At 49.4% G+C, this 27738-nt stretch overlaps 3 protein-coding genes across 7 annotated transcripts in view; 2 read left to right on the top strand and 1 right to left on the bottom strand.

Moving 5' to 3' along the window:
• Positions 1 to 23321, top strand: part of SYS1 (SYS1 golgi trafficking protein) — a 32167-nt gene extending 8846 nt beyond the window's left edge. Inside the window, exons 3-4 of one of the 4 annotated variants that reach the window (XM_068986865.1) lie at positions 6821 to 6897; positions 7065 to 7461. In XM_068986865.1, the coding sequence (XP_068842966.1) occupies positions 6821 to 6897; positions 7065 to 7102 (115 nt within the window). In that variant the 3' untranslated portion in view covers positions 7103 to 7461. Of the gene's footprint in view, positions 1 to 6820; positions 6898 to 7064; positions 7462 to 7887; positions 8805 to 23205 lie in introns of those variants that run through there. The other 3 variants (XM_068986868.1, XM_068986869.1, XM_068986866.1) reach the window with 3 other exon arrangements.
• On the bottom strand, positions 1584 to 4504 carry TP53TG5 (TP53 target 5). Its single transcript, XM_068987514.1, has 4 exons — positions 4457 to 4504; positions 4113 to 4187; positions 3779 to 3909; positions 1584 to 2073 (listed from the first exon to the last, which is right to left on the bottom strand). Exons 1-4 carry the CDS (start codon positions 4502 to 4504, stop codon positions 1584 to 1586), a joined length of 744 nt encoding a protein of 247 aa, XP_068843615.1.
• DBNDD2 (dysbindin domain containing 2) lies at positions 20883 to 25440 on the top strand. Of its 2 annotated transcripts, none has more exons than XM_068986862.1 (4): positions 20883 to 20909; positions 23206 to 23352; positions 23543 to 23680; positions 24721 to 25440. In XM_068986862.1, exons 2-4 carry the CDS (start codon positions 23214 to 23216, stop codon positions 24927 to 24929), a joined length of 486 nt encoding a protein of 161 aa, XP_068842963.1. In that variant the 5' UTR covers positions 20883 to 20909; positions 23206 to 23213; the 3' UTR covers positions 24930 to 25440. The 2 variants fall into 2 exon arrangements, with proteins under 2 accessions (XP_068842963.1, XP_068842964.1); XM_068986863.1 differs by lacking the exon at positions 20883 to 20909 and adding an exon at positions 21452 to 21494.
• Positions 25441 to 27738: the final 2298 nt, after the last annotated feature.

The raw sequence follows: 27738 nt of genomic DNA on the forward strand, positions 1-27738 counted from the left end.
CCATTGTGAGTCACCAGGAAGCACACAACAAATGTTCCCCTTCTATGACGTCATGGAGTGCCCTGCTCAGGAGGCCAGCTTGCAGAGTGGGGGAGGGGAACAGCCCACTGGCTTCTTTGCTTCAGGTTCTACACTGACGTTGGAGAAAGCAATGGCACCCGACTACAGTACTCTTGCCTGGAAAATCCCATGGACGGAGGAGACTAGTGGGCTGCAGTCCATGGGGTCGCTAGGAGTCAGACACTACTGAGTGACTTCACTTTCACTTTTCACTTTCATGCATTGGAAAAGGAAATGGCAACCCAGTCCAGTATTCTTGCCTGGAGAATCCCAGGGACGGGGGAGCCTGGTGGGCTGCCATCTCTGGGGTCACACAGAGTCGGACACGACTGAAGTGACTTAGCAGCAGTAGCAGCTACACTGCCATCGGGGACCTGGGGACAGACTGAAATGACCCTGAAGTAGTGATTCACACCCCCACCCCAGTCCTTACCTTGTTGAAGAGACTCTTTCCTCCATCCTGTCCAGGCCCAGGAAACCAGGCAGAGCCAGTGGCATTTGGGAGATTTTATTTGTAGACTTAGGAATTCTCCCGCCCTCCCCTCCCGGTCCATGACTGTGCCATCTCCCGCCCTCTCCGCAGCACACCTCAGGCTCCCATCCAAGGTCACACCTGCGAACAGAGACCTCAGCATCAGTCGGCCATTAAGACCACCCCCAGGGGGCGCTGCAGGCCAGGGAGAGGGCTCGGGGACCAGGGGCACTGTGATGCCCAGCCCATTGGAGATGCCAGCTTTGCTGATGGGGCAGCCTCCTTTCAGCTGGATCCCCAGGCCTCTCACCCTCTTCTTTTCTTGGAAACTCAGCAAAGGGGCTGAAGTATTTCTTTTGCTAAGAAACTTTTTTTTCAGAGTAAATCCTATTTGTGGTTGGTGGTGGTGCTGGTGGTGGTTTAGTCCCTAAGTGGTGTCTGACTCTTTATGACCTCATGGACCAAAGCCCACCAGGCTCCGCCGTCTATATATGTTTCCCAGGCAAGAATACTGGAGTGGGTGGCCATTTCCTCCTCCAGGGGATCCTCTCGACCCAGGGATCGAACCCAGGTCTCCTGCATTGGCAGGGGATTCTTTACCGTCGAGCCACCAGGGAAGTCCAAGTCTTATTCGAGGCATGAGTAAATAAAATAGAGTGTAGAGCGAAGAGGGGATGGGGTGCAGCAGAGCCCTGCTTGACCTCTCCCCTCTTCCCCCAACGTTTGGAAATCCCTGGACTCATTTCTCAATGAGATTCTGAACCACAGCAGTTTGGTCTTTCTTAGGCCTCTAGGCAATGGATGCCCCGCCTCAGGACCACGTTTCCCAGTGTCCTCCTTCCCCAGAGCCCCTACTGGGGTCCTGAGAGGTCCACTGCCCTGCCACATGGCCTTGGTCAATGGCTTCCACCTCTCTGGGCTTCCCTCTCTGGGCAGAAGGTTGGGCTTCCCAGCACCGACAGCCACAGCCCCTAAGACTCTGGACCCTACGCACCCTGGCTCTGGGCCCAGCTCGGGGCCAGTGTTTCACCCTGGCCTGGTGGTGGAGGTGTCACACCTTGTACCGATGGACCATCGGCATCTCCAGTGACGCCGAGCAGAAGCGGGTGCAGCAGCGCTTGACCCAGCGCAAGGCGGAGGATCTGCACATCACCCGAGGCCCTGGGAGGTGGACCCGTGTGGGCAGCCCCTCAAACCAGACCCGCTGGTTCACTGTTTCCGGCTGCTTCACATCCTTCACGGGAGTTCTGTCCTGGTGGGTCTTCCGGAAGATGACTTGGGGGTCCCCAGTGGGAGGCTGCCTTGCCTGGGCTTTGGGACCCGTGGTCAGGCCGTGACCCCTCGATGTCGTCGGGGCCTCAGGCTCCACTTGCTCCTCTTTCTGTGACACAGCTTCCTCTGCCCTGGGCCTCGACTCCTCACGCTCCTCAGGCTCCCCTGTGAGCTTTAATTTCTTGGAGTCCAGCTTCTGGTAGGAACACCCAGCCTCCTCCTGGAGCTCTTTGTTATTTTGTTCCACTTCATCACAGACATTATCGTACCTGGCAGGGAGAGGAACAGCAGTCAGCAGCGTAGGACCGAGGCTCTGGTCCTCCGCTAGTCCCGAGACAGCTGCGCTGCCGCTGGTTCAGGGGGCCTGTCAGGAAAGCCACAGAGAGCCCAGAAAGAAGCTTCTCCACCACTCAGAAGCCTTGCGCCTGGGGGCAGGGGGTGCGGTGACGAGCACTGGCAGAAGGGATGTGAGAGGCTAGAAAAGCCTGTGGCAACGGCTGGCAGTTAGGACGCTAGAAACGTGTATTACCTGCATTGGCCACTAGGTTAGGGCTCTGCCTCTGGATTTCAGTTGACGGAGTGGACTGGTCCAGTTTTTTTTTTTTTTTTTTAATTGTTTTCTTGTTCCAAGACATCTTAGAAAGTAGCTCCAATGACCCCCCCCCACCCCCACCCCATCCCGCCTCACTTCTGGAGGGGCAGGATAGCTTCCTCTCAACAACACAGTTGGGGCTTGGGGCCCATTAGGGCTGGCTGCTTTAAAAAGGGTTGGAAAACTCTGGGACTAGATGGTCCTGACCCTTTGGGCTCGGTGTTTCCTGATCTCCTGTATGGAGGAGGTCAACTTAGAGGGAGGAAATCAGAGGGGTGGAGTTCGCCAGAGGTGTTAGACTTTCCAAAAGGGTATCTGTCACAGACTGAAGTCCCCTGCAACGTGGCCACCCCTTCCTAGGTGAGCACGTGTTGGGAGGGAGAGGCCTCACGCTCAGGGTTAGACAATACTGAGGATAGTCACCGGCCACCGCTGGTTGGGGGCCCACCAGGTGTCAGGCCCAGGACCCTCACCACAGTCCCGCAAGGCTGAAGGAGGCTTAGAGAACACAGGCTTTGGAGACATACTGCGGTTCAGACTTGCTTCTGCCTCTTACCGCCTGTGTCATTTGGGGCAAGAAAGGTGTCCTGTCAGAGCCTTAGTTCCCTCATCTGACAGATAATTCTGTCCACCTAGTAGGGTTTTTATGGAGTAGATTAGGTAGGAAAACGCTCTGCAGGGTACCTGGCCCTTGAAGAGTGAAAGTGAAAGTCGCTCAGTTGTGTCCGACTCTGTGACCCTATGGTCTATACAGTCCAGGGAATTCTCCAGACAAGAATACTGGAGTGAGTAGCCTTTCCCTTCTCCAGGGGGTTTTCCCAACCCAATCCACGGAATTCTCCAGGCCAGAATACTGGAGTGAGAAGCCTTTCCCTCCTCCAGGGGATCTTCCCAACCCAGGGATTGAACCCAGGTGGATTCTTTACCAACTGAGCTATCAGGGAAGCCCTTAGCAGGTGCCTTATAAATGTCAGCTTTCTTAGTGGGAGGGAGCTTGGCCTCAGCAGGATGACTAGTCTGTGGGTAAATCTGTGGGTGGTGATGAATTGGGAGGGGCAGGAAGGGGGCCTGCTTGCTCAGAGCCCCAGATGGTAGTTAGTCCCATGATTGGATGATTATGACCATACTTATGACAACAGCTCTGATTTCAGCTGGGAACAGCTTCAAATCCTAGCTCTGCCACTTAGCAGTTCAGTTAATGGAACAAGTTACAGCATCTCTTGAGCCCCAACTCTCCATCACTAAAATAGGGCTACTAAATGGCTCCCTTTCTCCCAGAGCCTTATCAAAAAGCAGGTTTTTAAACTCTTTAGCACAGTGCCTGTTCCTAGTAAAGACGGCTATTGGGCCCATGATGGGGGCCATGGGTGGGCCAAGCTCACCCAGAGGAGAGCCCCAGGATCTTTGGAACCCTGAGCAGTGAATTCCAACACCTTCTGGCCAGGTTATGCAGTTCTTGGATCCGAGGGTTCGAGCTTTTGAGCAGCTTCAAGAGCGACAAGTGTTTTAATACCTGCTAGGGATGAAGAGACAGAAAAAAAAGAATTGGAAGCTTCAGCTTTCTTGGGATAGCCTCCCAACCCCCACCTGGAGTTTGGCTCAGCTCAGCTCATCGTGAGGCTGGTTGACTCCTTCTGGGTCACCCATGGCAGCCCCGAGCAGCATAGTGTGGGGGCTCAGGCTTTCTTTAGTGGGCACCCAAATGCGGCATCTCACCATTTTAAGTCGGTTCCGCGCGATTACTTTGCTGACAGGCTGATGTATCTTGTCCTGTGGTTCCTTAGCTTGCATCTGACAGAGAGAGGGAAAGAGCAGGTGAGGGGAAATGCTAACACAGGATGAGCCCCCTGAACGCCCGTTAATGCCTCTCCACTGGGCTTGGGTTGATAAACCCTAAACTGTGATTTTTGTCACCTTGGTTTGGGGGTGGAAATGGGGAGCCTGTTATAACTCTCTTGACCCCCTTCACCTCTCCCCCTCCCCCTAGGCAGAAAGACCCCCACCCTGGGCGTGGTTGGATGCTTTGTTGAGACCTCCACTAGATCCAGTCCCAAGTCCACCTTGGAAACCACCTTATTCTTGGGCCTCTTCTTTGTCAATGGACGCATGCTGGAGCTGTGGCACATATTGGACAGATGGCGCAAGACTGGTACCTGGCCCTGCCTGCGCCTGTCTGTCCCCAGCTCAGCCCACACTCAGGCTGGGCGTCAGGATGCTTGTGCTGGTGCTCCCAGGGAGGGGGGCTGTGACATCACTGAAATGTGTGACAGTGGCAGGTCTCCAAGGAGTGTGTGTGTGGCAGGGGTGGAGGGTGAGAAGGTGACTCCTGTCTGTGCAGATACCTGGTGGGTGCCAGGCAGAGGCATACACTGTCACTATTTCCCTGCAAGGTAGGAAGATTCTCCCCCACTGTTTTTAATGAAGAAATCAGGGTTCAAATAAATTAAATAATTTACTCAAGGCCAACACAGCTGGAGAATGGTGGAGCTGGAAACATAAGGTCTGACAATCAGCCCACGAAACCTGGTTCTCACCTGTGCTCATCTGTTCATTCATGTCATACGTGTTCGCTCACGTGCATCTGCTGTGTGTCCGGTGTGTTCTAAGTGCTGGAATAAAAAATTCTGCCATCAAGGAACTTACATTCTAGTGGAGAAGAGACAGTATGTGTTCTTGTAAAGATTCAATAATGGGCTGTCTGAAACAAAGTATGTGTATGTGTGTGTGAATGTGTGTTTATCATAAATTTTACTGAAAGAAATAGAAAATAATAAAATTCTACAAATACTCTTATTGTGAATCCCGTAGGGCCAATTTACTCTTACAGTATACTTTTCTCAAGTTTTGCCTAGCTCTTGCATCCATAGTCAACTTATGGTTGTAATTGATGAACGGGTATCATTCCAACATGAATGTTGATGTTTTCATTCATACTAAAGAGTAAGAAGAAAGTGAAAAAGTGGAGGAATGAAGATTTTGGAATTCATTTCTCAGTGATCTGATCGACTTGCTTACTGTCACAGTTTTCAAATACTGGGAGTATATTTGCTCAGCCTTTTTTGGGTATGTGTGGCTATTTACAGTGTATAGGCATACCTCAGAGATATGGCGGGTTCAATTCCAGACCACTGCAATAAAGTGAATTACCAGAGTCTTTTGGTTTCCCAGTGTATATAAAATTTACACTATACTGTAGTCTATTAAATGTGCAATAATATAGCATTATGCCTGAAAAATGTGCATACCTTAATTTAACAATACTTAATTGATAAAAAACCCTTATCATCATTGAGCCTTCAGTGAGTTATAGGAGTAACATCAAGGCTCGCAAGTCACCGTAACAAGCAGAATAGTGAAAAGGTTTGGAATACTGCAAAAATTAGCAAAATGAGACACAGAGACGTGAAGTGAGCAAATGCTGTTGGAAAAACGGCACTGATGGACTTGCTGAATACAGCGTTTCCACAAACCTTCAGTCTGTAAAAACCTCACTCTCTGTGAAGTGCAGAAAAGTGAAATACCATGAGATCTGCGTGTAACAGCTATAGACAGGACACAGTTACATTATTAACGTTTCCTCCATGTGCTTTAGCCACCAGATGCACAAAGTCAACTCATTGGAAATGACCCTGATGCTGGGAAAAGATTGAAGGCAGGAGGAGAAGGAGGTGACAGAGGAAGAGATGGTTGGATGGCATCACCAACTCAGTGGGCATGAGTTTGAGCAAACTCAGGGAGATAGTGAAGGACAGGGAAGCCTGGCATGCTGCAGTCCATGGGGTCGCAAAGAGTCACATGACTTAGTGTGACTCACATGTCACAAAGTCACATGACTTAGTGACTGAAGGCCACCAATGAACATTTCCTCCATGGTGTTCTTAAGGCTAGACCAGAGGTTGGCAAGATAGTGAATACGTTAAATTTTGCAGGCCATGTAGTTGCAACTGCTCAACTGCTCTTGGAATATGAAAGCAGCCACAGATAAGGAAATGAGTGGGCCTGACTGTGTTGCAGTAAAATTTATTTACAAAAATAGTGGGCCGGATTTGGTCCAGGACCGACTCCTGGCCTAGACAATCAATAGGACAATAAACCCAAACCTGATTCGTCACACTTACTGATTTCTGTGGTGTAAATACTTCAGCCTACGAGAGTGATGCCACTGAATGCAGATTTGAACAGAAAGGCAGTCACCTCCGTTATATATTATGTATTTCTACCATATTTTTACAGTCCTAAAGATTCCCAAGATCATAGTAGCAAAAGGTAGTAAGAAATTAGGAAGTGTTGAGTTTGAGCACTTTCCATCTTTGTTTTTAATATCATTAACTCGATGAAGTTGGTATGATATAAGTTTTAATGATCATGTTGCATAATGACCAGCCAGTTGAGTTCCTAAAAATGTCACATGCCTCTGTTAACAGCATGCTCCTGTTAACGTTAGATGGAAAGAAGTGTGTGGAGAGAAGTAAACAAGGTGGACGGGAAATGGAGAACAAAGGTAGAAAGTTTGCTGTGTTAAAAGGGATGGGGCTTCGCGGGTGGCTCAGTGGTGAAGAATCTGCCAGCCACTGCAGGCGACATGGGTTCGATCCCTGACCTGGGAAGATCCCACGTGCCTCAGAGTCTTTAAGCCCGTGCACCGCAACTACTTTACTTGTGTTCTAGCGCCTGTGAGCCGCAACTACGAAGCCTGCATGCCCTAGAGCCCATGCTTCACAAGAGAAGCCGCTGCAATGAGAAGCTTGCGCAGCGCAAGTAGGAAACTCGCCACAGCTAGAGAAATGCCGGTGCAGCAGCAAGGACCCAATACAACCGAAAGGATGGACACTGCTATATTTGAAATGGATAAGCAACAAGGTCCTACTGTACAGCCCAGGGAACTCTGCTCAGTGTTCCGTGGCAGCCTGGATGGGAGGAAGTTTGGAGGAGAATGTATGTGTATGGCTGAGAGTGTGTATGTATCCATACGGCTGAGTCCCTTCGCTGTTCACCTGAAACTGTCACATCATTGTTAATCGTCTATCCTGCAATACAAAATAAAAAGCTTTTTAAAGAAGAATGGACTAGGACCCTTCCACTGACAAGATGACACGTGAGGAGAGGCCCGAAGGAGGTGAGGGAAGTGGGGAGAGCCAGCGGCAGAAGGTGAGGACAGAGGAGGTCCTGGCGAGGGGCTGGGCCAGAAGGTGGGAGACGTGAACAGCTCAGGCTGCTCTGAGTGATCTGCCCACCTGGCTGCGTCTGAATAATCAGAAGAGCTTGTGACGTACAGCGTCTCCCTCACCACCCACTCAGTCGGCCAGTTGGATACCCAGCAAGTGTGGGAACCAAATCCACACCACACCCAGATGGAGGTGCATTCACGTGGGGTGCTCACCTCTGCCTTTTGGGGGAGGTGGGCCAAGACCAGACTACTGCACAGCTTCTTGGTGTTTTTTTTTTTTTTTTGGTTGTCAAATAATCCTTTATTTTTCTTTTTCCTTTGCAGTTCTTAACTAGCTGGGCACTCCACAGCACCACTGTTGATGTCATCTATGATGTCATGAGGGTGGCGGCCATCAACATTGCAGCCCACAGGCTGGGTGATCTCTTTAATGGTTCCAGAGAGTTCTCTAGCTAGAGACTGATGCCGCATCTGCTGGGCAGTGCTGACGGTCCCATCAAAAGTGATGGTTCTACTGTGCTTAATGTTTTGCTGCTTCTTTCTCTTGCTGGTTCCGCGAGGGCTTTGATGATCAGGGCAGAAGCAGAAGGTACTACCTTAATCTGGGCCTGTCTGTTCTGAATGGTCAGTTTCACTGTAATACTTGGACCCTTCCAATCACCAGTTGCCTTGGTGATGTCATCACCAGCCGTTTTTGGAGACAGACCCAGGGGGCCAGTCTTGGGGGCCAGGGCAGACATGGCACGGACTTCCCCACCAGTGCACCAGTGCAAAAGGTACACGACTTTGATCTCGTTGGGGTCAAACTTTGGCGGCATGGTGAAGGCGGCTGGTGAACCCGGATTCGGGACGATTGAAGAAAGTTGCACCTTTGCCTCCTCTGAGCCGAAAGCTGAAAGCTGCACAGCTTCTTATATGTCCACGCCCTTTCTTATTAGGGTGGAGATGAGTGGGTGGTAAAAACAAAAAAAGATGCTGTGGGTCAGAAAAGACACAAGGAGGCGACTTTGGAGGGAAGGCCAGGCGAACACCCCACCCCTCCCTCCGCCTGCCTCAGTCCTCTCCGGCTCCTCGGCCGGCTCGGGCTTCCGTCTCCGTCAGCATGATCTCAGCTCGTCCTGGACTCTGCTGGGCTCTGCTGGGCTGCATCAGGATCATCTGCACCTGCCAACTCAGCACCAACAGCTGGGGCCCTGCTGTGCGCCTTCCTCTGAGCCCGGGGAGTGGTCCCTCCAGAACATGGGTTCCTCAAGGGCAGGGATTTGGGGCTGTTCTCTTTATTGCTAACCCCCCAGAGCCTTAGAAGAGTGCCTGGCTGACAAGAGGTACCCACTAAGTATTTTGTGAAAAAATGAAAATAAACGGCATTTTCTATGAAGGGTAATGGTGAGCGGACTGCTAGAACCCTAAGGAGCAGCGTGGGGAGGCCAGGGAAGTCTTCGTAGAGATGGTGACAGATAACAAAGGAAGAATAGGGTTGCCAGGCAAAAGGCTGTGGGGCTCCTGGATTTTCAAATTACAGGTGTGGGAGAGAACTGTGAAGCGGGGTATGTGCTGGAATCGAAGGTAGAAACCCAGAGTGACGGTAGCCAAACCCGGGGGAGTGAGCCAGACAGGCTCCATCACAGGCTGAGAGGCTTGGAGCCGGTCCTGAGGGTCAGGGCCTCGGGACTGTTCCCAGGCGACGGGCTTGAGTGGGCCCTGGCGGCTGGCCCGGCCGCCTCCGCATTCTGTTCCAGCCGGTTCTTTTCACACCGTCACTCCCTTTCCTCCCTTCAGAAGCTCGGGGGTGCATCCCCACGGGGGGCAGTTTTTCTCTGTGACCAGACGTCATACCCCAACACCGGCTCCTAAAGCAGCACCTCCCTATTCAGTCTTGTTCATCTCTTCCATTAACACGGTAAAAACCATTTATGGGCAGAGTGATACCCACGGACATGCAGCTGGTCAGCCTTCTGGATCACATCCAAGGCACTTCAGTGAGAAACCACCACCCTCTCTTTTTTCTCTTAGTTGTGGTAAAATACACATAACATTGACCATTAATCATTTTAAGTGGGCAGTTCGGTAGCGTCCAGTACTTTCACATCATTATGCAACATCACCACCATCCGTCTCCCAGACTCTTCATCCCCCAAAATGGAAACTCAATACCCGTTAAACGACAGCCCCCCATTCCCCAGCCCCTCAACCCCAGCAACCACTATCCTACTATCTGTCTCTATGCATTTGACTGCTCCAGGTACCTCATGTGAATGGAATCACACACTATGTGTCTTGCTGTGATGGTTTATTTCACTCAGCACAATGTCCTCAAGGTTCAACTTGTGCCAGAATTCTGCTCCTTTAGGGCTGGATACTGTCCTCTTGTAAGTATAGGCCATATTTTATCTGCTCGTCCATCGGTGGGCACTTGGGCTGCGTCCACCTTTTCGGCTTCCGTGAATAATGCTGCTATGAACGTGGGTGTGCAACTATCTTTCCTCAAGACCCTGCTTTAAATTCTTTCTGAGTATAAACTCGCAAGTAGAATTGATGGACCATATGCTAATGGTACTTTTAATTTCTTGAGGACCCACCGTACCGTTTTCTGTAGTGGCTGCACTGTTTTGCGTTCCCACCGACATTTCAGTTTCACCGCATCCTCACCAGCAGTTGTTATTTTTCATTCTTCCTTCCCTCCTCCCTTCCTCCCTCCCTCCCTCCCTCCCGTTCCCTCTCTCCTCCTTTCTTTCTACAACAGCCGTACTAGTGGTTGTGGATCTAGCCTTTTTTGTGGTGGTTTTGTTTCACAGTGTGTGTTAGCCACTCAGTCGTATCCGACTCTTTCTGACCTCACGGACTGTAACCTGCCAGGCTCCTCTGTCCATGGAATTCTCCAGGCAAGAATACTGGAGTGGGCAGCCATTCCCTTCTCAAGGGAATCTTCCCCACCCAGGGATCAAACCCAGATTTCCTGCGTTGCAGGCAGATTCTTTACTGTCTGAGACACCAGGGAAGCACCTATATATGGTAAAATTCACCCTTTTTAGTGTGCAGTTCTATGATGAGTTCTTGTTACTGTACAAACACCACAGTCAATGTGTAGAATGGTTTCATAACCTCCCGAAGTTCTCTCGTGTAATCTATTTGTAGTTAACTCCTTGTCCCACCCACAACCCTGGCAGCAACGAATGTATTTTCAGTCCCTATAGCTCTACCTTTTCCAGAACATTATATAAATGGAATCCTATAGCTTATAGACTTTTGAATAGAATTCATTCACTTAGCACAATGCATTTGAGATTTACACATGTTGGGTATATCAGTGCGATATCACAGCCAGGAGATTGATGTGAACACGATAGGCAGACCTAACTCAGATTTTGTCAGTTTGACCTGCACTCATTTGTGTGTGTGTGTTCCGTCACTGTGAATATCTCTCTTGTGTTATCTGCTCCGCTCCCCACAATCTCATCCCTAATCCCTAGAAAATCACTGATCATTCTCCATTTCTGCAATTTTATTGTTTCAAGAATGTTATGTGAGTAAGTTCCCACAGTATGTAACCTTTCGAGATGGACTTTTTTTCATTCAGGATAATGCTGTGGAGATTCATCCAAGTCGTTGCAGGTGTAACAGTTCCTTTTATAAATTAGAAAAAAAATTATTACAGATTCACAGAAAATTCCAAAAAAATATAATAGAGGTCCTGTATCTCGTCCTCTCGTTCCCCGCCCCCGAAGGGTACATCTTGCTTAACTATGTTCCAAGGTCGGAACCACTCGAGGATCCGCATGACCACAATCAAGATGCAGAAGTGTTCCGCCATTCCAGGCTCGCAAATGCTGTTTATAGCCATGCCCAGGCCCTCTTTCCTCTGACCCCTAACCCCTGGCAACCCATCTCCATTTCTATATTTTTGTTATTTCAACAGTGTTATACTGTATAAATGGAATCATACAATATGTAACATTTCAAACCTGGTGCTTCCCGCCCCCCCACCCGCCCGCCAGCTCAATGCTCTCGATATCCATCCAGTTGTTTTGGGTATCAATAATTTGTTCCTTTTTGGCTGAGTATTATTCCACAGTATGAATGTGCCATGATTTGTTTAACCATTCACCCACTGAAGAACATTTGGGCTGTTTCTCATTTAGGGCTGTTACAAATAAAGCTGGCAGGAGCACTCATGTACAGGTTTTACAGGGACATAGTTTAATGTCTCGGGAATAAATGTCGACGAGGATGATTGCTAGACCATATGGTAAGTACGTGTTTAGTTTTTCTAAGGAACCGCCGATCTATTTTCCAGAGGGACTATATCACTTTACATTTCCATCAGCAAGGTTTGAATGGTTAGCTTCTCTGCATCCTGACCTGCTTTTAGTATGGTCACTAACTTTTAATTAACTGGCATAAAGTGGATGCACAGTGCTTTTAATTTGCATCTCCCTACTGGCTATTGATGTGGAGCATATTTTTAATGTGTTTATTTGCCATCTCTTTATGCTCTGTGGTGAAATGTCTGTTCAAATCTTTTGCTCATTTTCAACTGGATTGTTTGTTTTTTTCACTGTTGAGTTTTGAATGTTCTTTATACAGACTAGCTGAGTCCCTTTGTAAGATGTGTGATTTGCAGATATTTTCTTCCCACATCTGTTTACCTTAAAAAAAAACAACAACAACCTTTTTTCCCCTGGTGATGAGAACTCTTAGGATTGATCTGCTTTCTTGTATTTATTTGACTGTGTTGGCTCTCCATTGCAGCACAGGGGATCTTTTATTGGCGGCATGCAGGGTAAAGTGGAAGGCAGAAAACGTGCCTAATGAGCTGGGATCTGGCTAAGGATGTTTCCAAATCATGTGTTAAAGGTGCAACTTGGTGTCTTCTTGCTGCTTAAACACAAGAGGTGGTAGGGAAATGGCAGCAGTTCTCAAGTGAGCACATGATGGTGCCTCCTGGGGAGACCTTTGTCAATGTCTGGAGACATTTCTGGTTATCAGACCTGGAGAGGTTGCCACTGGCATCTAGTTAGTAGGGGCTGGGGATGCTGCTGAATGTTCTATAATGGACAAACCCCTCTCAACACCACCACCTCCCCCCTGGGACTTCCCTGGTGGTACATTGGACAAGAATGCTCCACCAATGCAGGGGACATGAGTTCCATCCCTGGTCTGGGGAGATTCCGCATGTCATGAAGCGACTAAGCCCACGGACCACAACTGAGCCCGAGCTCTAGAGCCAGGGAGCCGTGACTACTGAGCCAGTGTGCTGCAGCTGCTGAAGCCCACACGTCTAGAGTCCATGCTCCGAAACAAGAGAAGCCACAGCAAGGAGAAGCTCATGCGCTGTAACTAGAGAGTATCCCCTACTCACTGCAATTAGAGAAAGCCTGCATGAGGCAATGAAGACCCCACGTAACCATTAAACAAATAAAAAGAATGATCCTGCCTGAGATGTCAATAGTGCTGAGGTTGAGAAATCCTGAGCTAAAAGGGAGCACTATTAAATATGAAGGAGCCAGGACTTTGTGGTTGAAAATTCTCAGCCTCTCTACCTGGCAAATGATGGTAAAGTTAAAGAGTGGTTTCCCAGCAAAGCTCAAATCCAAATCCACAGCAGCACCAGAAAAACATGGTCCAAAGGAAAGTGAGAATGTAACTATTAATCTTTTGTGTGCATCTCAGGAAGATTTCAGACAATGCAGCAGAGTAGTCTTCAGTCAGATAAAAGACCTCAAAAGAAATGATGGGTGTGCCTCACAGATCCTCTGAATCAAGCAAGAGGAATCCTAGCAAGCTCAAGGGTGTTGACTGTCAGCCAATTCAGCAGAAGCCTAAGAGAGAAAGGCTTTTATCTCAGAGCAATCGTAGGCATTCAGTTCAGTTCAGTCACTCAGTCATGTCCGACTCTTTGCGACCCCATGAATTGGAGCATGCCAGGCCTCCCTGTCCATCACCAGCTCCTGGAGTTCACTCAAACTAGCATCCATCGAGTCGGTGATACCATCCAGCCATCTCATCCTCTGTCGTCCCCTTCTCCTCCTGCCCCCAATCCCTCCCAGCATCAGAGTCTTTTCCAATGAGTCAACTCTTCGCATGAGGTGGCCAAACTACTGGAGTTTCAGCTTCAGCATCATTCCTTCCAAAGAACACCCAGGACCGATCTCCTTCAGAATGAACTGATTGGATCTCCTTGCAGTCCAAGGGACTCTCAAGAGTCTTCTCCAACACCACAGTTCAAAAGCATCAATTCTTCGGTGCTCAGCTTTCTTCACAGTCCAACTCTCACATCCATACATGACCACTGGAAAAACCATAGCCTTGACTAGTCAGACCTTTGTTGGCAAAGTAATGTCTCTGCTTTTCAATATGCTATCTAGGTTGGTCATAACTTTCCTTCCAAGGAGTAAGCGTCTTTTAATTTCATGGCTGCAGTCACCATCTGCAGTGATTTTGGAGCCCCAAGAAATAAAGTCTGACTCTGTTTCTACTGTTTCCCCATTTAGTTGCCATGAAGTGATGGGACCAGATGCCATGATCTTCGTTTTCTGAATGTTGAGCTTTAAGCTAACTTTTTCACTCTCCTCTTTCACTTTCATCAAGAGGCTCTTTAGTTCCTCTTCACTTTCTGCCATAAGGGTGATGTCATCTGCATATCTGAGGTTATTGATATTTCTCCCGGCAATAGCTTTTGTCTAATAGCGTGGACCTGAATAAGACTCAGAGTGACCCACAAGATCTTAAAAGGATTCTATATCCAGAAGTATTCCCACTTGGACTCACAGGGTTAAAGAGAACATAAAATAAGGGTTTCTGGCTCTGAACAAGATGAAGTAGATGCTTTCCTCTCTACCCCACCCCTCCCATTGAGTTGTGCGCATGCTGTCGTGACACCCCATGGACTGTAGCCCACCAGGCTCCTGTGTCCTTGGATTCTCCAGGCAAGCATCCAGGAGTGGCTTGCCATTTCCTACTCCAGGGGATCTTCCTGACCCAGGGATGGGACCCAGGTCTCCTGCACTGGCAGATGGATTCTTTACCACTGAGCCACTAGGGAAGCCCCACCTCTCTTACTAAATGCAGTTTAAAATGCCGGGCAGGCTATATGTGAGACAGCAAAAGGGACACAGATGTGAAAAACAATCTTTTGGACTCTGTGGGAGAAGGCGAGGGTGGGATGATTTCCTAGAATAGCATTGAAACGTGTATATTATCTGAAACAGATCGCCAATCCAGCTTCGATGCATTAGACAGGGTGCTCAGGGCTGGTGCACTGGGATGACCCTGAGGGATAGGATGGGGAGGGAGGTGGGAGGGGGGTTCAGGATGTGGGACACATGTACACCCATGGCCGATTCATATCAACGTATGGCAAAAACCACTACAATATTGTAAAGTAATTAGCTTCCAATTAAAATAAATTAATTAAAAAGAATGCTGGGCAGGGCCTTCCCTGATGGTCCAGTGGGTAAGACTTCGCCCTCCCAGTGCAGGAGGCCCAGGTTCGAGGCTTCTATTCACAGCTTTTTCAAAGCATTCTGAGCTTTTGGTACACTTCCCAAGTCTAGGTCAGTCCACTGCCACTTCCATACTTCAGAGTGCTGTTACCGCTGCACTCGACCCAATACTCAAATCCCTACACGTGCTAATTTAGCAGTTTAAAACAAGAAGTATTTATCATCTCAAAGGTTCTGGCATCAGGAATCCAGAACTGCTCCAGCTGGGTGGTTCTGCTTCAGTCACTGCTGAAGCTGCAGCCAAGCTACTGGCCAAGGTTCCAGTCATCTTAAGGCTCTACTGGGGCCAGTAAGTCAGTTTCCATGATCACTCATGGGATTGCTGGCTGGCCTCTGTTCTTCACTGGCTGTTGGCTGGAACTTCAGTTTCCTGCCATGTGGGCCTCTCTATAGGGCTGTTGAAAACATAATAGTTGACTTCCCCCAGAGTGAGTGATCCAAACAACAGAGAGAATACACACCCATGATGGAAGCTGTGGTCTTTTAAATTTTTTTATGGACATGATGTACCATCTGCTATGTTTTATTGGTCACGTAGAATAACTCTGATAGAGTGCAGAAGAAAGCTTTACAAAAGTATGAATAAACAGAAGGCAAGGAACAGTGGGAGCTTTTTTGGTGGCTGGTTGCAACATTTCGATTTTATTCAATCAAGATACTTTTCTAATTTCCTTTTGGACTTTATCTTTGACTCATGGGTTATTTGGAAGTCTTGTGTTTTATTTCAAGTATTGGGGTGTTTCCCAGATCTCTTTCTGTTGTTATTTATATTTTCATTCTTTAATAGTCACAAAATATGTTTTTTATGATTTAAATTCTTTTAAATTTGTTGAGGTTTGTTTTATGGCCCAGAAGATGATGTATCTTGGTGAATGTTTTTGCGGAGTTGAAAAGAATGTTTACTCTGCTGGTAAAGTGCTATAAAAATGTCAATCAGAACAGCTAGTTAATAGTGTTCCGGATTTCTGTATTCTTACTTTTTCTTTCTGTCTACTTGTTTCATTGATTACTGAGAGAGAAGCTTTGAATCCTCTAACTGTATAATGGATTTGTCTTTTTTATTTTAGGTCTATTTTTAGCTCATGTTTTTGAAGCTCTGTTGCTAGAGGTACACATACATATTTATGATTGCTAAGTCTTCTTGCTGAAATGAACAACCTTTTATCATTAGGTAATGTTCCTCTTCGTCCCTGGTAACAATCCTTCTTTTGAAGTCTACTTTTAAATATCGTTATTTATTTATTTATTATTTTTGGCTGTGCTGGGTTTTAGTTGCTGCAAGTGGGCTTTTTCTAGTTGCAGTGTGCAGGCTTCTCACTGCAGTGGTTTCTCTTGCTTCGGAGCACAGGCTGTAGGCGCGTGGGCTTCCGTAGTTGCAACACGTGGCTCAGTAGTTGTGGCACATGGACTAAGGTGCTCTGCAGCATGTGGAATCTTCCAGATCAGGGATTGACACTTAGTGTCCCCTGCATTAGCAGGTGGATTCCTACCCACTGCACCACCAGCGAAGTCCTATCCACTGATACTTAATATTTTTTGGATTCTGTGCATTTCTTGGCTCTGTGGTCCTTTCATTATTTTTGGAAAATTATTGACCATTATTTCTACTAATAGTGTGTGTGTGTGTTTATCTCTATCTCAGATTCAAATTATGCAGATGTTAGCTTTGGATCTTCTAGGCTTTTAAAAATATTTCTCTGCCTGCACCAGTCTTACTTGTGGATCTTGGATCTTCGTTGTGGCATGCGGGATCTTTAGTTGCAGCAAGTAGGATCTAGTTCCCAGACCAGGGACTGAATCCAGGCCCTCTACATTGGAAGTGCAGAGTCTTAGCCACTGGACCACCTGGGAGGTCCCTGTTTTGGGTTTCCTTGTTTTGTTTCACTTTTTTCTGTTTCCATTTGGGTAGTCTCTCTTGACCTATCGTAAAGTTTACTGATTCTTTCCTCAGCTGTGTTGAGTTTACTGATAAGGCCACCAAGGCTTTCTTCGTCTCTGTTACATGTTTTAAAAATTTCTAGACTTTTCCATATGACTCTTTTTTATAGTCCTCTTCTCTCTGCTAACAGTCCCTTTCTGTTTTTTGTAGGCTGTCCATATTTTTCAACACAGTCTTTCACATACTGTTATAGTTGTTTTAAATGTTCTGGCAGATAACTCCAGAGAGTAATCTAAGTCTGGAGACTGGTTCTGTTGATTGCTTTGTCTCTTGACAAATAGGGTTTTTTTTTTTTTTTTTTTGGTTGTTATGTTGCTTTTTATGCGTGTGTTGTAACTTTTTAAATTTCTGGCCATAATGTGTAGAACAGTAGAGACTGAGCTCAGTATTATTTTTGCTTGGAAATCTTTATATCTCTTCTTCTTAGGCTGTTAGTGTAGAGAATTGAGTCAATCTTGTCAGGAGTTGAACAAAATTTGGTTTTGGTTTGTTTTGTTTTGTTTCTGTGATTACTTTTAGTGTCTGTAACTCCCACGGATTCTATCCTCTCATAGCCACACCGGGCCTTTAGCAATAAAACTTGTGGTTGAACTCTTCTTACCTGTTTGCATGGAGACATTGCCTTTCTCCAACTTCATAGGTGTGCCAATGCCTATATCCTACTTCTTGGAGGCGACTGCCCTTCTTTGGAATTCAGGTTAATCAGTTGCTTGGCAACCTCAGCTCACTGATGGGGTCAACAAAACTAACAATTGTACAAATTACCTAACAATTAAAAAAATTGTTTTTAGTGTGGTAGGATGCTCCTCCCAGCTTTCAGCATCCTAGATGGAAGCCAGAAGTCTAAGCCATCTACTCTCTCACTGCTCCTTTCAACTCCTGCTGTCCACCCTTAGGTTTGCTGCCTGGGCCTTCCTCTCAACTGACACTTTTCCAGCTTCAGTTCAGTTCAGTCGCTCAGTTGTGTCTGACTCTCTGTGACCCCATGAACCGCAGCATGCCAGGCCTCCCTGTCCATCAACTCCCGGAGTTTACTCAAACTCATGTCCGTTGAGCCGGTGATGCCGTCCAACCATCTCATCCTCTGTCGTCCCCTTCTCCTCCCACCTGCAATCTTTCCCAGCATCAAGGTCTTTTCAAATGACTCAGTTCTTCACATCAGGTAGCCAAAGTATTGGAGTATCAGCTTCAGCATCAGTCCTTCCAATGAACACCTAGGCCTGATCTCCTTTAGGATGGACTGGTTGGATCTCCTTGCAGTCCAAGGGACTCTCAAGAGTCTTCTCCAACACCACAGTTCAAAAGCATCAATTCTTCAGTGCTCAGCTTTCTTTATAGTCCAACTCTCACATCCAAACATCACTACTGGAAAAACTATAGCTTTGACTAGTCAGACCTGATGGACCTTTGTTGGCAAAGACCCTTCCAGCTTAGCTCCTGAATTATTTCTAACCTGGATGTCCCCACCCCCCTTTTATGTGGCAAGTACCTGACAAAGAGAAATGACAGAGAGGTTCCTGATCTGTTACCATGCTGGGGACAGCTCAAAATAATCTGTGCATTCCTGTTCCCAAGTATAGGCCTGTAAAGGGGGAGCTGAGCTCTTAGCCACTGTACTTTGGACTTGGCCTCATCCCTCTGTGCTCGAAACTGGGACCAAGTATCGACTCCATCCATTAATGAGGAATAAGAATGAAACTGACCAAAATATTTCTTGGAAGAGGAAAACTGCAACAGGATAAAAGGGGAACAGACTGGGAGTTGTGGTTTTGCTTCCCTGGTGGCTCAGAGGCGTCTGCCTCTAATGTGGGAGACCTGGGTTCAATCCCTGGGTCAGGAAGATCCTCTGGAGAAGGAAATGGCAAACCACTCCAGTATTCTTGCCTGGAGAATCCCATGGATGGAGGAGCCTGGTGGTCTACAGTCCATGGGGTCGCAAAGAGTTGGACACGACTGAGCGACTTAACTTTCAACTAACTTTCATGGAGCCCTGTGCTGTGCTGTGCTGTGCTGAGTCATGTCCAACTCGTTGTGACCCCTTGGACTGTAGCCCACCAGGCTCCTCTGTCCATGGGATTTCCCAGGCGAGGATACTGGAGCAGGTGACCATTTCCTGTTCCACGGGATCTTCCCCCAGGGATTTAGAACTCATGTCTCTTGGGTCTCCTTCACTGCAAACGTATTCTTTACTGCTGAGCCACGCTGGCTTTAAATTCCTGCTCCGTCACTCAGTTGGACAAGTCCCTTCACCTTTCTATGTCTCAGTTTCTGTACTTGTAAAATGGATGTGAAAACAGCATTTACCTCACAGGAATATTTCGAGGATTAAAAGAGTTAATACATGCAAAGCACTTAGAACAGTGACAGGCACATAATAAGCTCTATAGAAGATTACAGCGTACTTCCTATAATTTTAGAAATCTGTGGAAGAAAGCAGTTGCCTCTGTTTCTCAGGAGCAATTACAATCTAAACGGCTAATGTTTACTGAGCATCTCCAGAGTGCCCGAGCCCTGCACTTAGCATTTTTTATGAATTATCTCACAGGAGGTAGGGATTAATTATTCCTACCTAACAGGCAAAGAAAGCAAGGATCAGAGAAATTGTTTACACAGCTGGCTAGACACGAGCAGGCCTGTGCTCCTAACTACTGCACTTGTTGCTGGCCACAAACTAGTTTCCTTGCTTGTAAAATAATGGGAAAGTTGCCTGCTGTACTTATTTCCCAGGATGGTTTGGATATCTCAGTACAATAGGAGAGGCGGAACTTTAGGTATTTGTACAGAGTGCTGGTCCCCTGACAGAGAAGCCTGAATGGGTCACACAACTCTTCACAACCCCCGCCACCCCCACCGCCCGCTCCTGCCTCGTATATGCCCTTCCCCCTCTTCTCTGCCTGTTGAACTCATTTAAGACTTAGCTCAGATACCAGCACTTGCATTTCGTTCTCACAAAGGAGGGATTTAAGCTTAGATATCAGCACCGGGATTTCATTCTAACAAAGGGTGGCACAGCAGACCTGTGTGTTTCTTAAACATTTTTTTATTTTAAATTGAAGGATAATTGCTTTACAATATTGTGTTGGTTTCCGTCAAACACTTTAACATGAATCAGCCATAGGTATACATATGTCCCCTCCCGCTTGACTCCCCCCTCCCACCTCCCTCCCCATTCCACCCCTCTCAGACCTGCGTGTTGAAATGACCATGTGGGTCATTGGTTAGCGCTCCGGACTCTACAGTGATGACTGACTGCTGTGGGGGACGGAGCATAGCAGGGCCAGAGTACCAGAAAACCAGAGAGAATGGAGCCGAGCGAGGGTCGGTGGTGGAAACGGAGACGAACGGTGGATTGCAAAGATTATTTGGGAGAGAGAATCGACAGTTAATGGAGATGTATTTTAATGTGGGCAGCGAAGGACAGGGAGAAGGCAGGGATGACTCCTAGTTTCTGGTTTGCTCGTGGATATTTGTTGAATGAAGGATCGAGTAACCCCACAGCAGAAGCATCTCTGACCGACGCCCCCCGGCCCCGAACCAGGAGGTTTCTGGATCTACATGCGGGCGCCGGGTGGAAGGGAGGAGGAGAATGAGAATGAACACAGAGCTTCGGTCCAGGAGGAGCTTCTGGCCCTGGTCTGAGCCAGGAGGCACCGCGAGAGGGGCAAGCCTTTCCCCTCTGGGCCCACGGTTTCCGCCTCACTCCTCCACCCGCGCCGGCCGGGACGCGCAGCGCCCCTCTCGGCACTCTGGAGGACTTGGCTCCCCGCCGGCGTCTGGGGGCGCGGCGCAGCGGCCCACCCCTCCACCCCCGACCCGCCCTGTCCCGGCGCCCACCCCGCCCAGTGCTCTGGAAAGCTGGGCGGCGGCTCTGATCGTCCCGGAGCCAGGAACCGTGGGCTGCAGGGGTGAGTCCCGGGGCAGGGAGCCCCCGCCGCTGTGCACCTGCCTTGAAGCGCGGCCGCGGTTCCCCAGACCCTCTTCCCGCGCGAGCGCCTTCTCGAGGGGTGCGCGCCTCAAAGTGCGGAGCGTGGCCGAGGGTGCCGGCGCGCGGAGGTTGCGTCGGGGACTCCTGGGGGAGTCGGAGAGCAGGGGGTGTAGGGGGCCGTGTCCCCGCGGGCCGGCGGGGCGCAGCAAGTGTCCGGGATCGCGCGAAGCCGGGCGGAGCATCCAGGGGGCCCGGCGGGTGGTGGGGCGGCGGGACGCGTGCCGGGAACTTTGTGCCCGCCCTGGAACTACGAGCGCCCGCGCCAGCGGGGGTTCCCGGCGGCCGCCCGGCGCCCGGCACGGAGCGCGTGTGCCCGCCGCCGCCCTTCCCCCACTTCCGCCCGCCGCAGCTTCCTCGTTCCCGGCTCCCGGGGCCCGTCCGTCCCGGGGGAGACCCGGCGGCACAGCCCCACCCCGGCCGGCGCGGCCCGCTCCCACGCCCCCGCCGCCGCCGCCGCCGCGCCGGAGCGGACAGCCTGAGTCAGCGGGGGCGCCGGGCGCGGCAGGTAGGGGCTCCGCGGGGTGGGCTCAGGTGCCGCGAGAGGCCGGGGGGCCGGGTGGGGGGCGAGGCGAGCGCGAGTGCAGCCCCCGGGGGTCCTCCGTCTTCCCCGCTTGCTCCAGGGTCGCGGCGTGTCCCCTTTTAGGGAATTCTTTCGCTCGCACTGACTCCACTGCGGGTGGGGCGGGACCGAGAGGGAGCTCTCTGCACCACGGGCCGGGCCCTTGGCCGCCTCCGACCCCCCACCCCCCGCCCCCGCCAAACCTTTTCAGCTCCCTCCACCCCTCTTCCCTGCACCTTCAGTTACGTAAACAACCCCTTCCCGTCTCCTGCGCTTAGCTCCGCTGCGCCCCGGGCGGGCAGCCCCCGCCAGTCTCCGGAGATTGAGGGGGCGAGGGGGAAACAGAGGGGGCGTCCCGGAGCCCGTGGTCCCCTCCAGCTCCCGTCTTGCTCGCCCTTCCCCGCCCCCCACACCCCCGCCGGAGCAGACAGCCCCAGGGGCCCTGGGTATTTTTAGCGTTGTGACCTGGGCGGCAGCACTAAGAGCCTTTCCCAGGAATCAGCGTCAGCGTCTCCCTCCTCCGCTGCCAGCTCTGGCCACATGGTCTCCCCGCACTTCCTTGGCCCTGCCTGGCCCCTCTGGGGGTTTGGATCGCTCGTGGCCCACCCTCAGCGCCCGGTGGACTGGCCAGGGTCTCGGATATACAGAGTCCAGATGAGGCGGGGAAGGCAATCTGCGGAGGATGACGATCTGGTCCTCCAGCTAGATACTGCCTTGCCTCCGGTGATGGGCTCAGGAAGGGATGTGGAGCGAATCGGACTGAAGGGGGTTCTGGAAAGCTCTCAGCACGGGGGGCCAGAGGGCCTGGGCTGAATCGCACCCCTCCAGTTGCTACTCGCTGACTAGTGGGGAGATCGGCCAGTGAGATGTGTCAGAGGAGAGGAGCTCAAATAAAGAGCTGTGGGAGGCAGAGAAGAGATGATGTCCTCTAAATAGCTTGGGGACCGCAGCCTTCCGATTTTACAGAACACCCTCAGGAGCTGTGCCTTGTGTTTAGAGGCAGGTGGGAGGACGATGCCGTTTTCAGATGCGGAGACTGAGGCTAGAAAGATGTCTTCCTTAGGGACAGAGCCAAGTCTAGAAGTCAAGTCTGTGACTTAAGAGCAGGGTTTGGAGGGAATGCCGGTGATAGTGTGTGTGTGTGTAGAGAGAGAGTAGGAGGGGGGTGCTTTAGCTTTTGTCTGGGTTTTACAGGATGGTAGGGGGACCGGAGGTGCAGCACTGGAGGAAGGGAGCTTCATCTCTGAGATCTCTATTCTGTCCTCTTCCCCTGCCTTTGGAGGAGAGGCTGGGTCCATTAAGTGGAAAAAACGCCTCCCCCATTTGAGCTGAGCCAGCCCCTCCAACCCCTCTCCGAAGGGCATGATCCTGAGACGTGGCCATTGGCTGTGTTCGCTGAATACAGAGGAGCCTCTCTTGCTGTGCCTGGAACTAACATCCCCTTTGTGGAGCTAGGGTCAGCCCTGCCTCTGCGTGAGACTTGAACTTTGTGGTAGTGGACTTTGTTTCAGGGAAGGGAAAGAGGGAGTCAAGTCCAGGAGTGTCCAGGCTGCAGCCAGAGGCCCCACTGCTGGGATCCGGGCTGCAGGGGGGCTCCCCAAGCCCAGGCCCCCAACCGAGTCCTCTCTCTGATTCACAGCTCTCCTTGCTATTCCAGGAGCTGACATGGACCCAAATCCTCGGGCAGCCTTGGAGCGCCAGCAGCTCCGGCTTCGGGAGCGGCAGAAATTCTTCGAGGACATTTTACAGCCTGAGACGGAGTTTGTCTTCCCCCTGTCCCACCTGCATCTTGAGTCGCACAGACGTGAGTTCTGAGTCCTCGGAAGAGGGACTGGGGTAGGGCAGGGAGAAAGTCCCATAGTCCTGGACCTTGGTCCCTCCCTGCTGGTTTTCTTGGTCCTTTAAACTTCTATCTCCTGACCTGACAGATGTCTCTGACCATCTGATCAGTGCTGGCCTGGCTCCTCCCGACTTGCCCCCTTCTTGATATGCAGCCCCCATAGGTAGTATCTCATCCATGGAGGTGAATGTGGATACACTTGAGCAAGTGGAGCTTATCGACCTGGGGGATCAAGATGGAGCGGACGTGTTCTTGCCTTGCGAAGACCCTCCACCAACCCCCCAGACGTCTGGTATGCCCCTCTGCTTTGGGCCCATGGGCACTGGTCGGTCAGAGCTGGATGTCAAAGCTGGACTGGGGAAGTCTGCACGGAGGGGCTGGGCGTGGGCTTTTCCACCCACGAAGCACTTGCTTGTCCTGATTTTAGGGAAGTTGACCTTGGGGGAAGCTGGGTTACAGAGTCCTAATCCAAATCTCTCAGAAGGCCCAACTACCTTAGTCTTCATCAATTTTTCATTTGTGAAATCAGTGTAATTAGTTAACATAATAATGTAAAAATATGATTTTTAGATTAGACAACTGAAGCAGTTTTAGTCATCTTAATATTTATTTAGCACTTTATTAGGTTTCTAATACTATGCTAAATAATATTACATGTATTATCTCAATCTTTACTATGTCCTATTAGGGCAGGAGGGGTTATTCCCATCTTATAAAGAAAGACATTAGAGAGACTTCCCTGGTGATCCAGTGGTTAAGATTCTGTGTGTTCCACTGCAGGGGAAATGGGTTCGAACCCTGGTTGGGGAACTAAGATCTCACATGTCATGCTATATATATATATATATATATAGTAGTCACAGAGCCAGAAAGTGGAAAAGCTGGATTCAAACCCTAGCTGTCTTGACTCCAAAGCCCACATGCTTAACCTATAAGATATTAATGGATACTATCTTACTTAAAAGTGCTGCTATTATTGATGGCCTATTATGTGCCAGACATTTTATAAACATTCTCAGATTTTGTCTTGAGAACCCCTCTGGAATGTCGGCGCCCCCTTTTTACAGAGGAGGAGCAGAGTCCTTTAGAGGGGAAGTGACTTGCCCAAAGCTTCTCAGTAGCAAGGAAGTGAAGTGACGTAGCTAGAACTTGAACTTGCAAATTGATTGATTGGACTTTAGAGCTTAGTGAAGTGAGGGAAACTGGGAGCCAGGAGACTGGCGGGGTGACTGGCCAAGTTCCTGGGCATCAGTGTGTCCCAGCCACATCCTCGTCTCTGAGAGTCCACTGAACCCCTGTTTGTGGCCATGACCGGCTCTTCTCTCTGGGCAGGGGTGGACGACCGTCCCGAGGAGCCGAGCCTGCCAGTGCCCACGCCAGACAGGACGACGTCTCGTACTTCCTCCTCGTCCTCAGACTCCTCCACCAACCCGCACAGCGCTGATGCCAGTGACGGCGGAGCAGACACTCCCCTGGCACAGTCTGATGAAGAGGAGGATGGAGGCCACGATGGCGTGGCAGACCCCGGAGCCTGCAGCTAGCAGTGGGCCCCCACCTACAGACTGTGTGAGCTGCCTCGTCTCCACTGGAGACCCCAGGCCCGGCCAGAGCCCTTCGGAGAAGACCAGACTCTTTAGTGCAGTAGGCACCAGGGGGAGGAAAGGAGGGTGGGCTGGTGTGCCTTCCTGGGAATTAACCCGCTCCTGCTTTACTGCTAACCTTCCCCTGCTGCACCCTTCCGCTGTCTGTTAGAATATTTGGAATTAGCTGGGCATTTGGAATATAGTTTTGAACAAGATGGGCGCCCTGCCTTCAGGAGGGAGAAAAAAATGAAGAAAATACCGTGGTTTTGGCTTACTGCTGAAGTAGGGCCCACGAGTGAGGAGATGGAAGATGAGCTAGGACGAGACGCCACTGCTTTTCTTAGTGCTCTTCCCTCCTCCAGACTTCCCGAGTCTCCTAAACCAGTGTCTCTAGGCAGCCGTGAACTCCTTAACCCTCCCAGGGAGATGGTCCTGCAGCCATCCTGCTTCCTTCCGTCCTTTTTGGAACAGGGCACGGCGTGAATAATAAACAGATAACAACATACCAACCATTCCCATTCATCTTTCACATCGGACAGATACCAAACCCAATATATTTCTTTAGCTCTCTGGTGGTGGTGTAGTCGCTAAGTCTTGTCTGACTCTTTGAGATCCCATGGACTGTAGCCCACCAGGCTCCCCTGTCCATGGGACTTTCCAGGCCAGAATACAGGAGTGGGTTGCCATTCCCTTCTCCAGTGGACCTTCCCGACCCAGGGATTGAACCAGGTACCCTGCATTGGCAGGCAGATTCTTTACCGACTGAGCCGCCAGGGAAGCCCATATTCCCATCATTCACTTGCTCTGTTTATTCTAGAAGGAGTTGTTTGGAATTAGCTGGACATTAGGAATACAGTTTTGAACACGACAGGCTTCCTGCCTTTGGGCAGGAGAAAATCAAGAAAATACCACAGTTCTGAGCGTAATGAGTAGCATGATGAGGAGCTCTTCTGTTACCAGAAAAGAGGGACATCTTAATCTAGCTCATGTGGTCACTGGAGAGCTGGTTTTCAGGCTGGGATCCAAAGGATAAGAAGGAGTTAGCTGGTGGGGGTGTGTGTGGTGCAGGGGGCGCTGTACTCCAGGCAGAAAGAGCAGCTTGGAAGAACTTTAAATGGAGAGAAATAGTCTTGAGGAACTGAAAACCATTCAGCATAGCTGAATTGTTGAATCTGAGCAGGAGATTAGGGAGGATTAAGATCGACAAAGATCAGATGAGGAAATACTTGAAAGCCTGTATCAAGCTTCAGTTTAATTGCTAGTAAAATATCAGTGACTTAAGATATAAATTTTGTTTCCTCACATAAAAGAAGTCCAAAGTTCTACAGTTATTGGACACCAAGGTCCTTTTTGGCTCTTTTTACTCAGCCATCTAAGGCACATGGTTGGAATTCTCATTAATACCTCATGTCTAGAATGGCTGTTGAGTCTCCGGTTCTTGAAACTGGTAGAGAGCAGGAGAAGAAATTAGGGATGGGCAAAAGAGGCATGGGTCGCTGTCTGTTCCCACTTTGAGAACCTTTTTTGGAAGTTCTAACCAGTAGCGTCCATTTTCATCTCATTGGCAGAACTTGGTAACATGAGTAATATTTCATTTACAGGCATTTTATAGGGACACAGCATTATCTAGAAGAAAGGAAACGGACATCTTATTATCTTTCCCGGCCTTTGGAAAGATAATAACCTTTTAAGTTTTAATTACCAATGTGTCTGATTTCTGTACTTCCTGTCAAACCTCTCAGAAGCCCCCTTTAGTAGGGCCCCCTGCTGTCTTGATAAAATCAGGGTTGTGTTACTAAGAAACAAGAGGACCAAAGTCATTGGGTAGATAACTAGTAGTTTACACATTACAAATTTGAACTTTACTGGGAGTAATGAAGGATTACAAGTGATTGACATTTCTTGTTAAAAAGATAATTCTGGCTGCAGTGTAGAAAACATACTGGAAGAGGGCGTGCTCCAGACAGACAGACATAACACAATAATCCATGCAAGAGATAACAGTGGCCCAAAAGACAGTGGTGGTGATTAGTTTAACTGGGTTGAGGCTGAGTATAAACAAATGACATTCATTCAGTAAGTATTAAATGTCAGCGTTTAACATGTGTAAGACACAGAGTTTGGTCTTGGGGGTGTGGTAGTAGCACACACACACACACACACACACACACACACACACACAAGACCCAGTCTTGCTCTTAGGGAGTTCAGGCTCTCCTGGGGCCCAGATGTAAAACTGCAACTAGGACTTGAGGAAGGAGTTAATATCCTATTAAGAAAGGTCACGAGGTGTTTGCCTGGAGGAAGTGGTTCTGAGCTGAGATCTGAAGGCGGAGTAGGAGTAGCTTAGGGGAAGAATGGCTGGAAGGACTCCTTGTAGAGATGTACTGATTGGAGGGGACCAGAGTGGATGTCTGGAAACCAGGAGATGGTTGCAACCATCCAGATAAAAATGGGATGGGGTGGAGGTGGGGGATGTAGAAAAGTGGAAGGAATGAAGAGATGTTGGGGAGGCAAAATTCAAAATATTTATAGATAGGTGGGTGTGAGAGAAGACTGGCTGAAGGGCGTCACTGTTGCTTCTTCCTTGTGCAGCAGGATGATTCGGAGGGTTCTTCATCCACATGGAGGATTTAGGAGAGGGCCAGATTTGGGAAGTTGGTCATAAATTGGGTTTTGGACGTGTTGAGTTTGAGGTGCTTTGGAGACCAGGAGGACATTTTGAGTAAGCATTTGGACCCATGAGTGTGGGATTTAGAAGAAACGG

The sequence above is a fragment of the Capricornis sumatraensis genome, chromosome 15, assembly GCF_032405125.1.
Source record: "Capricornis sumatraensis isolate serow.1 chromosome 15, serow.2, whole genome shotgun sequence".
NCBI classification, from domain to species: domain Eukaryota; kingdom Metazoa; phylum Chordata; class Mammalia; order Artiodactyla; family Bovidae; genus Capricornis; species Capricornis sumatraensis.